At 38.7% G+C, this 14,131-nt stretch overlaps 1 protein-coding gene across 1 annotated transcript; it reads left to right on the top strand.

Moving 5' to 3' along the window:
- The first annotated feature begins 426 nt into the window (after positions 1 to 426).
- Positions 427 to 882, top strand: LOC121760769. The gene has a single exon (XM_042156394.1). It carries the CDS (start codon positions 427 to 429, stop codon positions 880 to 882), a length of 456 nt encoding a protein of 151 aa, XP_042012328.1.
- Positions 883 to 14,131: the final 13,249 nt, after the last annotated feature.

Below are 14,131 nucleotides of genomic sequence, written 5' to 3'. Positions count from 1 at the left end.
AGGTATCAGTGTTGTAGGTCTCCTTCGGTCGAGTCTCTCAGCTATGTCTTTTTTTCGAGTCAGTCGGCGATTTCTGCATGGGAGTATTTCGATGCCTGGTTTCCTTCCTCGCACACACCGATTCACATGAGCACCGATATTGCACTTAGACTAGGTCACTGGCGGAGGTCCTCTTTCCAGAGGGCTCCCGCCATGCATATTAGTTTTCTTGTTCCTTGTTTGATTGCTTGGTTTCTTTGGATGGAGAGGAACGGCTGCAAGCATGGCGGTCGTCCTTTTCTTCATTCACATGTTATTTGGCAGGTCACTCATCATCTGCATGTTCTAGTTCTAGCCAGCAGGATCACCTCGATTCATTGGAGGGGATGCTCGCCGTCGGTTGATTTCATGCCTCTCTCCCCCAGACAGCGTGTTCCGCGGTCGCTCATGGTCCTATGGCATCCCCCTGATGCACCTTGGGTGAAGCTGAACACAGACGGTGCCTTCTCTACATCGACACTGGCGGCGGGGGAGGGAGGATTGGTTCGTGGTTCTGATGGAGGCCTTCTGCGGGCTTTTTGTGCTCCGATAGCTGCATCATCGAGCTTTGAAGCGGAGCTTTTGGCTCTTATTCGGGATTTGGAGATGGCTATGGAGCTTTCTACTCACATTTGGATAGAGCTGGACTCAGCGGCTCTGGTTAGGTTGTTGTCATCTAGACACTTTGGCTCCGCAGATTTTAGACACCATATGGCTTTGATCCGTAGCATGACAGCTCAGCGGCATGTTCGATTCTCACACATCTACAGAGAAGGAAACCGGGCTGCTGATTTTCTGGCAGGTAGGGGGTCCAGACCCCTGTCCTTACATATTTTGATCCAATCTCTGCGCCTCGGTACCTGAAGGCGTTAGTTCGGATGGACCAACTGGGATATCCTAACTTCCGTTTCCGACGTAGAGATGTGGGTTGATCTAGCTCTTCTGGTGGTTGGCTTTGGTCTTTTTTCGTTTCCCCCTTTAGTGTATTTAGTCATCTTTTTTCCACTTGATAGAATGGAGGATCCCGGCTTGTGGGACCTCTACTCTGCTTCTTCATGTTCTTGTTTAGATCTTAGTCACTTTTGGGCTAAGATCATGTTTTTGGAACTCTACATTTTGATTTTATTTACGGGTTGGGGGTCTGCCTAACCCCCCACCCACAAAGGGCGTTTTTTATTAAAAAAAAAGTCTCGGTTCACTTTTATAATAAATGATAATAGGGTTTCACCTTCCACTAACTCATTTCACTCACATTTCATTTAAAACTAATATATACAAGTGGGACCCCTATTCCACTAACTTTTCTCCAGTCAGTTTTCTTAACATTTCTTAAAACCCGTGCCGTCAATAAATGGGACTCCTAATGGCAGACGGAGGGAGTAGCATTTTAGTCTAATAATGTAGCTTGACTAATAATATAACATCTTAGTCTAATAATATAGCTTATCACAACCATCAAATCCAAGGATCCAAGGGTTGTGATTTGTTTGATACTTAACACTAAAGAGGTGTGGTGTGAGCACCCTAATACATTCCTATGTGTATATATATAAATTTATGTTATATTTATACTAAAATTTAAAAATAGAATTCTCTATTATACAAAAATAAAAAAAATAAAAAAGAATCAATAAACGGTGAACTCTACTTTCTGAAATATATGTTGTTCGTGATTTTATAATTTGTTTTTTATTTGGTTGTCGAAGTTTTATTAACTTGAATGTTAGAATGATTGTATGAATAAGATTTGATTGTGATGAAGTTCAATTGTTTTGGACTTTTTGAAGTAGTAGAACACTAGAATTGTTTTTCTGATTATTTTGGGTATAATAGATTTTTTTTCGGTATAACGGTATGTCATACCGTAGTTCGGTATACCGCAAAAGCACATTATACCAAAATGCGGTACGGTATACTGAAAACACGAGTATGATAATGGTATCAAAAACTATCTTACTGAATTTCCTGTATACCGAAAAATTCGCTACGGTATCGGTATGGTGTTTTGTCATGCCGTAACTTTTGGTACGGTATACGATATGACACTGACGGTACGGTATACCATACCGGACCACCCCTACAGCCATAGAGACGACGCATGTACACTAATTTTATAAATTTTCTGCTTTTTCACTTAGATGCATATTTAAAAAAACTCTATCACTACTAGAAATTTTTTAACTCAAAGATACAATTATTTAAAATGTTAAGTTTTCATACTAAAACAGACTTATGTTACATGGCCATAAAAAAATACAATAAGTACAATGCAAAATTTTAAAAATTTTGTAAATTTAGGGAAAAAAAAGAAAAACAACCTTAAATTGAGGATAAAGGTTGTTTTTCTTTTTTGCCCATAAAAAACAACCTTAAATTTAGTGTTCTATTGCGCGACTTTATAACCCATCAAAAAAGAATAAAGAATATATATAACTTTCCTTTATCCACTAATTATAATTAATATTTCATCTAGTTATTAATACTTCAATCTACTATTTTAACCTTGTGTGAATGATCATGCATCACTCACTGTTAATTAAAATATAGCAAATCATGTGTGAATGATCATGAATATTTAGCATCACCAATTGTTAATTAAAATATAGCAAATCATCCATTCTAGTTATAAGTTTGGGAATTGTGACCATTGTAAATTTCAAGATCCGGACTTCAATTGTTTCTAAAATCAAAACAATATTAACAAAATAAAAGTACCCTATATAAATGTCTAGTAGCTATAAATATTTATATCAGAGGAGTATCCGCGTATAGGTTCAAATTTTTAATGGCCTGCCCGATTCTACAACTTGTTGCAAAATTTATGTAGGGAGGGTTTCTCGCTAACAAATAATGTGCCCGTTCGGTTTACCGTATAAAATAATAGTGGATATTTCCTTCGTCGGCCATTAAATATCTCATATTTGACCGGCACGAATTTTAAGAAATTGTTTGACGTAAAGTGGTGTAGAAAAGTTGGTGGAATGCTGGGTCTACTTTTATATATTAGTTTTATAATAAGATGTAAGTGAAATGAGTTAGTGGAACGTAGGGTTCACTTATTAAATATGGTAAAAATGAAATAAGACATTTATTGGCGGACGGACGAAAAAAGAAAAATGGAACATTTAATGGCGGACAAAGGGACAATATAGAACAAGAGAGGATGGGCTATATCTAGGATTATTTTAATACTTAGATTTAGATTACTGTTTGGTTGATTAGATTAATTTAAGACAATTGAATAAGGAAGTATTTAATAACTAATAATCATACGTATAATAATAATTTAAGTTTCATTGGTTTAATATATTAAAATTTAATTTAATAGTTAAGCTTTACTAATTTAATAAAATTTTAAACAAAATTTGAATGAATAAATAATTAAATTCATATTGACTAAATAAAATAAAATAAAATCAAATCAAATTAAAATCAAATACAATTCAGTTTTTAATGCGTAAAGCAGATTTTAGTTAAATAACAAATTAACTAATTAATTAAATTAATTAATTTATGTGTAAAGCAGGTTTTAGTTAACTAACAAATTGACTAATTAATTAAATTAATTAATTTATGCTTAAAGCGTGTTTTAGTTAACTAACAAATTGACTAATTAATTAAATTAATTAATTCTTAATCAAAATTCATTAGTATTTCTTGGCAACCATCTCCAGCCGCCGCCTACCTCCGCCGCCTTTGCCCATCCGCCACCACAGACGTGGCCCTCCTTGATTTAGCTCCCCTCGTTCTCTTCTCTTGCTTTGGCGCCGTCCATCTCCATCCCTTGCCACCCATAAACGCCGCAACAACCTCCGACCTCCAACACACACATACAAACAGTAAAATACAATCTCCAATGCACACTCAACCTACAAAAATTGCATAGAATAAATCACGCCAAAGATGGAGAGGAGAGGAGGGATCGCCTATGGGTGTTTGTTGAAGGCTCTTAATTCCTCTTTCTCCGACGTATCGGTAAATCAAGGGCGAGATTTGAAGAGAAAAGTCAGAGAAAAAGTGGGTAAGGCCAGATTAATAGTCTAACATAAATAGTGACATTGCATTATTTAAGCGTGCTTCTTTGCGCCTCTTACGAGTTGCGGGCTGTGATTTTTCTCTATCATGTCAACCGAACACTAGTTTGTATAGTCTTTGATACTTAATATTGTTTAATAGTGGATACTGAACATGCACGAAATAGACTAATTAATTCCAATGTAACAGTCCCTTTTTTGAACCCTAAAATTTTTTCAAACCCTAACCGTTGTATTTAATGCTTTTAATGTCGTGAAGTCCGTGGATTAAATGACAAGTGTTAAGGGGTTGGCAGCGGAAGCGTGCGTTTCTATCAGATCACATAATACTGATCTATTTAGCAGATTATTTAGATAAATTCTATTCACGTAATTATCACATGTATCATGATCATAACTTGAATTTTAAACATGCTTTAGCATAAACGATTCCTAAAACATGCTTACTCGGAGTTAGCCAATTTACCTTTGTTGATTCACTTAAGAATCGAAGATGGCTTGCGTCTTCACCACGTGAAGATCTTGAGAACTCGACCTCGGATCTTCTAACTGGTGTCCCGGACTGTAGACTGATATTTGTGTGGGCAAATCTCACCAGTGTACTAGGACTTAAATAACGAAGACAGAAACCTGCTCACGGAAAGAGAGCAATTTTCGATCCTCTCTCAATTATGAGGGGGACGAAAATTATGATGTGGAAAAAGTGTATTTTCTATCTCCTTTATTCTCCTATTTATATTAAGTCACATATTGGGCCTAGGGCTGGAAAAATATACCGAAATACCGCACTTACCGTACCGAAAAATTACCGAAAATACCGAATTTTTGGTATACCGTACTTTTCGGTACGGTATCATACCGTACCGACAATTTTAGGTGTGGTAAAGGTATGCATTTTGTATATACCGCGGTATACCGCATTATACCGCAAATTTCCGGTATATACCGTAAATTTACGGTATATACCGCAAATAACACGGTATACAGCAAATACGGTATATACCGGAAATCACGGTATACCGCGGTATATCGAAATCACGGTACGGTATACCGACAAAAGCAGTACGGTAACGATATCTAAATTTAACGATATCTGAACCCTAAACCCTTTTCGGTATACCGCAATTGCGGTATACCGACAAAAGCAATACGGTAAAGGTATGGTTTTTGGTCATACCGCACGGTACGGTACGATATGCGGTATGGTCATTTCGGCGCGGTATACCGTACCGTTCCAACCCTAATTGGGCTCAGTCAGGGATCTAAGGAAGAATTTAGACATGGCATCACCCAATTAGCTTTTTACTAATTAAATTGAACCATAATTTAATAAAAGGTTATATTGGAATATTACAAGCAGCCACTACAGAAGTAATATTGCACTGCCTTTCCAAATCTGAAATTACATGTATTCTGGGTTTCCTTTTGTGTGTGTAATTCATTTCCCGTGCTTAAGATAGAAACATCCATTAATTAATCAATGTCTGCTATGGACTTAATTAATTAACATATTTTAATCTCCAAGAGTGGACTTAGCAAGAAACTCTTATTTATTATTCATAGAGTAATCAAACTCCAACTAGCTAGGTCCCGAATAATAAAACCTTGTTTCGAGCTCCTCTTGTGGATGTTATCAAACGAGACTCTCCTCGCGCACGATTCAACATAATAGCAATCCTAGCACCGCCAGATAATGATCACCACTACCCAATATACTTGGATCGTTGGGTGACGAAAAACTCGCACATTTGGTAAGTCAAAGTAGTAGATACTCAATATCGTATGCTCAATGCTAACGTACATTGATTAAGAAATTAATTATCAAGACCTCGTCTTTCAGTAGATAGCATAAAGACTCGTCTTGCTGTTAGATCCTTGCAGTGCTATACCACACCAACGTCATCTTATTTCAATAAGGCTTAGAAATAATCGGACTGACATTGCAACCTTTTACGATAGGTAGTCTAGGCCTATCTGGGTTGTGAAATTATTATTTTTCTTTGTTTAGGACTGACCGCATACCTTAAATTGAGCGCAGCCCACAACCGGTCTACTAAACAAAGACTTAGACTTTGTTATGTTCGCTTATACATTTAAATATGCAATAAACATCCATTAAATGTAAATCATAACAACATCATGATAAAAATAATGTGTTGCATTCATTGGAAAATAATAATTAGAGTTTTACAGTATTCAATCACTAGAAAAGGTGATTTCTAATATACAAACCCTAACAATCTCCCACTTATACTCAAAACAGCTTTCGAGTATACAAAACAGTAGTGCACACGTCTAAATTTCTCCCACTTATACTGAAAGCGAGTTGAGGTCTTGAATGAGTCGAACTCCCATCCCTTCAATGTGGCCCTCGAACGGTTTCACCGCCAATGCCTTTGTAAAAGGATCTGGCAGGTTGTTCTCTGACGCAATCTTGACCACTTGTATGTCTCCTCTCTGCACTATATCCTTGATGATATGAAATTTCAGCTCTATGTGTTTGCTCACTTTGTGAGCTCTCGGTTCCTTCGAATTCGCCACAGCACCAGAAATGTCACAATAAACGGTGATGCTCTTGGGCAGATTCGTAACCACACCTAAATCCATAAGGAAGTTCTTGAACCATATTGTCTCTTTTGCAGCCTCCGAAGCGTCCACATACTCGGCTTCCATGGTCGAGTCCGCGATGCATTTCTGCTTCACACTCTTCCAAATTACGACTCCACCTCCTAAGGTGAACACATATCCTGAAGTAGATTTTCTCGAGTCCTGATCAACTTGAAAGTCTGAGTCAGTATATCCCAAAGGACAGAGCTCGACTGCATTGTAAACAAGAGCAGAGTCCTTAGTCCGTTTAAGGTACTTGAGTATGTTCTTTACGGCAGTCCAATGTCCTTGGCCTGGATTAGACTGATATCTTGCCACCATGCCAACATCAAAGCAAATATCAGGTCTCGTACAAAGCATAACATACATGAGACTTCCAACTGTCGAAGCATATGAAATCCTTCTTATTGCTTGTATGTCAGACGGCGTTTTGGGCACATCTCTTCAGATAGATGAATGCCATGTCTAAAAGGTAAGAAACCTTTCTTGGCGTCCTGCATGCTAAAACGACTAAGTACTGTGTTGATGTAAGGTTCTTGAGATAAACACAACATCTTCTTGTCTCGATTCCGAAGAACCTTGATTCCAAGGATGTGTCCCGCGTCTCTCATATCCTTCATCTCGAACTGGTTTGACAACCAAGTTCGTACTGATGACAACATTTTTTTATTGTTTCCAATTAGAAGAATGTCATCTACATATAAAACTAAGAACACTACATTCCCCTTTTCAACCTTCTTATACATGCAGCTTTCATTGGGCACTTTTCGAATCCAAACTTTTGAACAGTTTGATCGAAACACTGGTTCCATGATCTAGATGCCTACTTAAGACCATAAATAGCCTTCTTATGCTTCCAAACCACGTGTTCTTTGCCCTTTATGGCATATCCTTCGGGTTGTTCCATGTAGATGGTCTCCTCAAGACCGCCGTTTAGAAATGCAGTCTTAACGTCCATCTGCCATACATCCCAATCCATATAAGCTGCAATAAACAATAGTATCCGGATCGATTTGAGCATGGCCACCGGGGAGAAGGTCTCGTCGTAATCGACACATTCTTTTTGGGTATACCCCTTGGCCACTAGTCTTGCCTTGAAGACTTTAACTCGTCCATCGGGTCCACGTTTACGTATATATATCCACTTACTCCCAATGGCAGTACAGCCTTCGGGTAGGACGAAAAAATCGTAGACGTCTTTGTCTATCATAGATTGTAGTTCCGAATCCATTGCTTCCACCCATTCGCAATGATCGACATCTGCCAGCGCCTCTGCAAAGTTCCAGGGATCTAATACATTGTTGTCTGTGGAGTGATCCATAGATTCCTCCTAACCAATGTATCTATCGGGCTCATGAGAGACCCTCCCACTGCGGCGCGACACTACAATGCTTGGAGTAGAAGTTGAAATTTTGGGAATTGTTTGTACACTTGGTACTTGTTCTTGGTTAATGGAACTTGTGACAGAAGTTAGCTCTTCAAGAGCCACTTCACTGCTGGGTTTATGATTCATTACATAGTCTTTCTCTAAGAATGTGGCATGAGTGCTCACAATAACTTTCTTATCTCGGAGACTAAAGAATTCATAACCTTTCGTCCCTTTGGGGTACCCTATAAACAAACATACCTCCGTCCTTGATCCTAGCTTAGTTGGATCCTTTTCCAATACATGAGCTGGGCAACCCCAAATCTTGAGATGTGCTAGATTGGGCTTGCGCCCAGTCCACAACTCATAAGGAGTAGTAGGTACAGATTTTGACGGTAAATTGTCTAATATATGGCTTGCAGAAAGCAAGGCATGTCCCCAAAATGAAATAGGTAGCCGTGCATAACTCATCATCAATCGGACCATGTTTGACATGGTCATGTTCCTTCTTTCAGCCGCGCCGTTCTGCTGGGGCGTGCCCGGCACAGTCAGTTGGGATTCAATTCCCGACTCCGATAAATAGTCCAAAAACTCGGCACTGAGGTATTCACCTCCACGATCAGATCGCAGGCATTTGATACTCTTACCATGATACTTCTCCACTTGAGCCTTAAAGTTCTTGAACTTGTCAAAAGACTCTGACTTGTGGGTCATCAAATAGACATATCCAATTTTTGAGAAGTCATCAATGAATGTGATGAAGTATCAAAAACCACCTATTTCTTCAGTAGACATTGGTCCACATACATCGGAATGAAAGAGCTCAAGTACTTCCTTGGCCCTATTGCCCTTAGCCTGAAAAGGCCTCTTGGTCATCTTGCCTTCTAAGCATGACTCACACTTATGAAAAGGTTCCTCATCTAGACCTTTAATAAGATCTTGTTTAACAAGAGAATGGGTCCTCCTTTCATTGACATGACCAAGTCTAAGGTGCCATAAGTACGTTTCGTTCATTGAACTTGAAGGTTCCTTTCGTTTCTTTGAAATTTTCGATGTTGTATTAAGTTCTAATTTGCGATTATTAAACTGTGTAGATGTGATTGTGTACAGATCGTTTTCCATGATACCACGACAGATATAAGAACCATCTTTCTTAATAACGCAGTTGTCATTAAAAGAAATCGAATATCCATCAAAAACTAATTTAGAAAATGAAATTAAATTTCTTCTAAAAGAAGGTATCAATAAAAAATTCTTCAAAATCAAAAATCTATCACTACTAAAGTGCAAATAAACGTCTCCCACTACACGGCCGCCACTTTTGTAGCGTCGCCCAGCTGGACTTCAATCTCACGATCATGTATCCGTCTTGTCACCTGCATTAAGTCAGGATCAAAACAAATATGATCAGTGGCTCCTGTGTCAATAACCCAAGTGCAAGTAGACGTCGATGCCAAACATGACTCGACTACTAAAGCTTGGTGCATACCTGTAGCCTTGCCCTTTTTAGGACAGTCTGGCTTCCAATGCCCCTTTTCCCCACACTTGAAACACTTCCCCGTGGGCTTCTTGTTAGCCCTCTTCTTCTTCTTTCCCTTAGCCATCTTGGCCGCTTCTGAATTCGGTGCCTGCCTTTTTCCTTTGATAGGCCTAAAGCCAGAGGAACGAGGCTCCGAAGTCATCATGGCCGCCTTAGCCTGGACAATAAGGTCCTCTGCCGACTGAAGTTCAATCAACAGCTCTGCCAAGGTATAGTTCCTTTTGTTCATCTCGAAATTGAGTTTGAACTGCTGGAAGCTAGGGGAAGACGTTGAAGGATAATAGTCACTTGGGACTCGGGATCGATCGTCCCTCCCAAGACCTCAATATGGTTGAGATTGCTCATCATCTCGAGGACATGGTCCCTCACTGACGTGCCTTCCTTCATTGTCTTCGACATGATACTCCGAAAGGCTTGAGACTTAGCCATTCGATTCTGAGTACCAAAAAGATTCTTGAGATTCTGCATGATCTCGGCGGCTGTTTCCATGGCTGAATGCTGATGCTTGAGTACTGAAGACATAGAAGCCAACATGTAGCACTTAGCCATCTCATTCACCTTATGCCACCGTCTGTGTGCATCTCTGACTCATGCCGCAGCATTAGCCGCCGACACTGGAGGTCGCGGGGTTGTGAGTACAAAGATGTACTCATCTGCTGTAAGAACGATGTCCAGGTTTTGTTTCCATTCTATGTAATTTTGGCCCTCGAGTTTGTTTTCTTTAAGAATTGCAGAAAGATGATTGAACGACATCTTGATTATTTGATTTGCACTGTAAAACAGAGTATTTACTATTTGTCATAAACTTATGTAAGATGTTTGATTAGATTAACCATAAAACTTTTCAAAATCTTACAACTGTAAAATTAAAATTTTGTACCCTCCAGAGGAAGTCAATACGCATTAAAATCTTACAATTTTACTGGTCACAACATCGACGAATAGTCCAGAGACCACAGAGTGGCATGGCCGCCTAATGTTGCCTAAGCAAGACCACCGAATTTAGCATTACAGAGTCTCATTCCTACTACACACTCTCATAACAATGCTCATGTGCTGCTAATAAGATCAAGCTATCTCATAAATCCTGTGCAAACATCTGAATCTCACAGTTTCTTAGGATTATTGTCCCCACAGAGCAGGTGACGATAATATTGGAAACCACATTCTAGTTCATACTATTTATTTTTGAGAAGTCCGCCCTCATGAACTCGCTATTTCTTAGGATTATTGTCCCCACAGAGCAGGTGGTGATAATATTAGAAAAAAGCTTCATGAATTGTAGACCAATTGATGGAGACCATATACAAACGTTGAGTTCGTAATTATAGCTTAGATATTTTGGGTTATGGTTTTTCTTTAATTATCATTGGCCTTGAGGCAGTTTAAGGCTTAATTAAATTTTGTTAGCATTTAATATGCTGGATAATTAAATCTTTTATTTTATTGGTATCTTCCATTAGGAAATTATTATTCTAAAATTTAATTCTTATTCATGTCTACTAAAAGATATATCTAAAATAATTAAGTTATTTAATTCTTAATAAGACATGAAAAATTAAATTCAAATTATTTCCATGTTCAAGATTAGGAAGAGAAGATTTATTATTTAATGTATTCATACATATCTATCCTTATTAGGATTCTAGATATATAAATATTAGGAAACTATTAAATTATTCTCATCCATATCATCTAGGAATAAAATAATATTATTTATTTCCATAGATATAGATAATAATAAAAATATTCCTAAAATCTAGGTAAATCTTCAAAAAAGATTTTACTTCCATTAAATAATAATATTTTAATGATATCTTTTAATAAAATAATTAAATAATCATTAAAATAATCTTTCATCGTTATCTCATTGCACGAGGTTCGCACGAACGATGAACGACGAAAATCCGACGAGTTCGTCGCCGGATCACCACGCTTCGACTATGACCACGTCTCGGCCAGCCGCACGTGCACACGACGCTGCTGCACTCGGCCACGCAGTCGCGACGGGTGGCGTGTCTGTTCGGCCAGCCCGTCGCCTCCGTCTCGTCGTCTCGGCACGTCGATTGACGTGGTTTCTCAGCCAGCGGCTTACACGTCGGTGCCGCTGCTCTCGGTCGATGATTGTCGCCCGTCTCGGCATACCGAGACCCGAAGCTCCCACTGTCTCGGCCAGCTGCGCGTACGAAGGCGCGTCGCTCTCAGCCACGGCCTGGAGCATCGTCTCGGCTGACCTTCCGCCTAAGGTTCGGGGTGGTGTCTCGCGATGTCTCGGTGGTTCTCGGACGAACCACCACGTCGCGCCAGCCTCGGTGTCGACCTTGGTGTGGGCGCCGCCTAGGGTTCGGTCTCGGTCGGCGGCGCGTACGAGCCATTGCTCGTCTGCGGGTCGCCCCGTGATCGTGAACCCTTGGCTCCCACTCAATCGACAACCCTAATCCCGATCGCGCGTAGTGCGATCCGTCTCGGCGTGAGTGCCGACGGATCGCACGTCTCGTGTGATCGAAAAAATTCAAGTTGTTTGATTCGATTGTTCTTGAGTTCAACATGCATAATAAATAAACAAAACACCAAGAACATGCATCGCAATCAAATAACACATGCATACATGAATTTCGCGTGATTTAAATCCAAATAATCAGAGCCAAAACCTGGCTCTGATACCAATTGAAGGGGTTGGCAGCGGAAACGTGCGTTTCTATCGGATCACATAATACTGATCTATTTAGCAGATTATTTAGATAAATTCTATTCGCGTAATTATCACATGTATCATGCTCATAACTTGAATTTTAAACATGTTTTAGCACAAATGATTCCTAAAACATGCTTACTACGAAGTTAGCCAATTTACCTTTAGTGATTCACTTAAGAATCGAAGATGGCTTGCGTCTTATCCACATGAAGATCTTGAGAACTCGACCTCGGATCTTCTGACTGGTGTCCCGGACTGTAGACTGATATTTGTGTAGGCAAATCTCACCAGTGTACTAGGACTTAAATAACGAAAACAGAAACCTGCTCACGGAAGGAGAGCAATTTTCGATCCTCTCTCAATTATGAGGGGGACGGAAATTATTATGTGGAAAAAGTGTACTTTCTGTCTCCTTTATTCTTCTATTTATATTAAGTCACATATTGGGCCCAGTCAGGGATCTAAGGAAGAATTTGGACATGGCCTCACCCAATTAGCTTTTTACTAATTAAATTGAACCACAATTTAATAAAAGGTTATATTGGAATATTACAAGCAGCCACTACAGAAGTAATATTGCACTGCCTTTCCAAATCTGAAATTACATGTATTCTGGGTTTCCTTTTGTGTGTGTAATTCATTTCCCATGCTTAAGATAGAAACATCCATTAATTAATCAATGTCTGCTATGGACTTAATTAATTAACATATTTTAATCTCCAAGAGTGGACTTAGCAAGAAACTCTTATTTATTATTCATAGAGTAATCAAACTCCAACTAGCTAGGTTCCGAATAATAAAACCTTGTTTCGAGCTCCTCTTGTGGATGTTATCAAACGAGACTCTAATCGTGCACGATTCAACATAATAGCAATCCTAGCACCGCTAGATAATGATCACCACTACCCAATATGGCTGGATCGTTGGGTGACGAAAAACTCGCACCTTTGGTAAGTCAAAGTAGTAGATACTCAATATCGTATGCTCAATGCTAACGTACATTGATTAAGAAATTAATTATCAAGACATCGTCTTTCAGTAGATAGCATAAAGACTCGTCTTGCTGTTAGATCCATTCAGAGCTGTACCACACCAACGTCATCTTATTTCAATAAGGCTTAGAAATAATCGGACTGACATTGCAACCTTTCACGATAGGTAGTCTAGGCCTATCTGGGTTGTGAAATTGTTATTTTTCTATATTCAGGACTGACCGCGTACCTTAAATTGAGCGCAGCCCACAACCGATCTACTAAACAAAGACTTAGACTTTGTTATGTTCGCTTATACATTTAAATATGCAATAAACATCCATTAAATGTAAATCATAACAACATCATAACAAAAAAAATTTGTTGCATTCATTGAAAAATAATAATTAGAGTTTTACAGTATTCAATCACTTGAAAAAGTGATTTCTAGTATACAAACCATAACAAAGTGAAATGATTATTTGATAGACCTCTGACCTAATTTGGTTTAGAGTTTTGACTATGCATTGACTGAATTAATTTCATTTATGACATGCCTATTGAATAGTTGGTGTTTGGTGAATGTAATTGTTGATCGAATGTTTGATAACTTGTTTTATGAGCTTGAAATTGTGATGGTAAAATCACAATCGAATGTAAAAAAAAAATCATTTCCTTGAGGATTATTTATTGGACTCAATTCCGTATTTGGTACGATAACTTAAATAAATAAAAGGAGTCCAATCTTGTGAAATATAAATTACGGATTATATAATTTAAATACAGTATAAAGGGGTCTTGAGCCCAAATTAAATTAATTAAATCCTACACCAAGTGAACAAGGAAAATAAAGAATCCCAGCGCAGATTTCTCCTCTCCCAATCTGCCGTGAATCTTTTA

The sequence above is a fragment of the Salvia splendens genome, chromosome 13 (assembly GCF_004379255.2).
Source record: "Salvia splendens isolate huo1 chromosome 13, SspV2, whole genome shotgun sequence".
NCBI classification, from domain to species: Eukaryota; Viridiplantae; Streptophyta; class Magnoliopsida; order Lamiales; family Lamiaceae; genus Salvia; species Salvia splendens.
This window is presented reverse-complemented; position numbering and strand designations above follow the sequence as displayed.

Bases quoted from the DNA above. Each gene is read 5' to 3' on its own strand.
- LOC121760769 (XM_042156394.1), top strand. From the start codon at position 427: ATGGTCCTATGGCATCCCCCTGATGCACCTTGGGTGAAGCTGAACACA.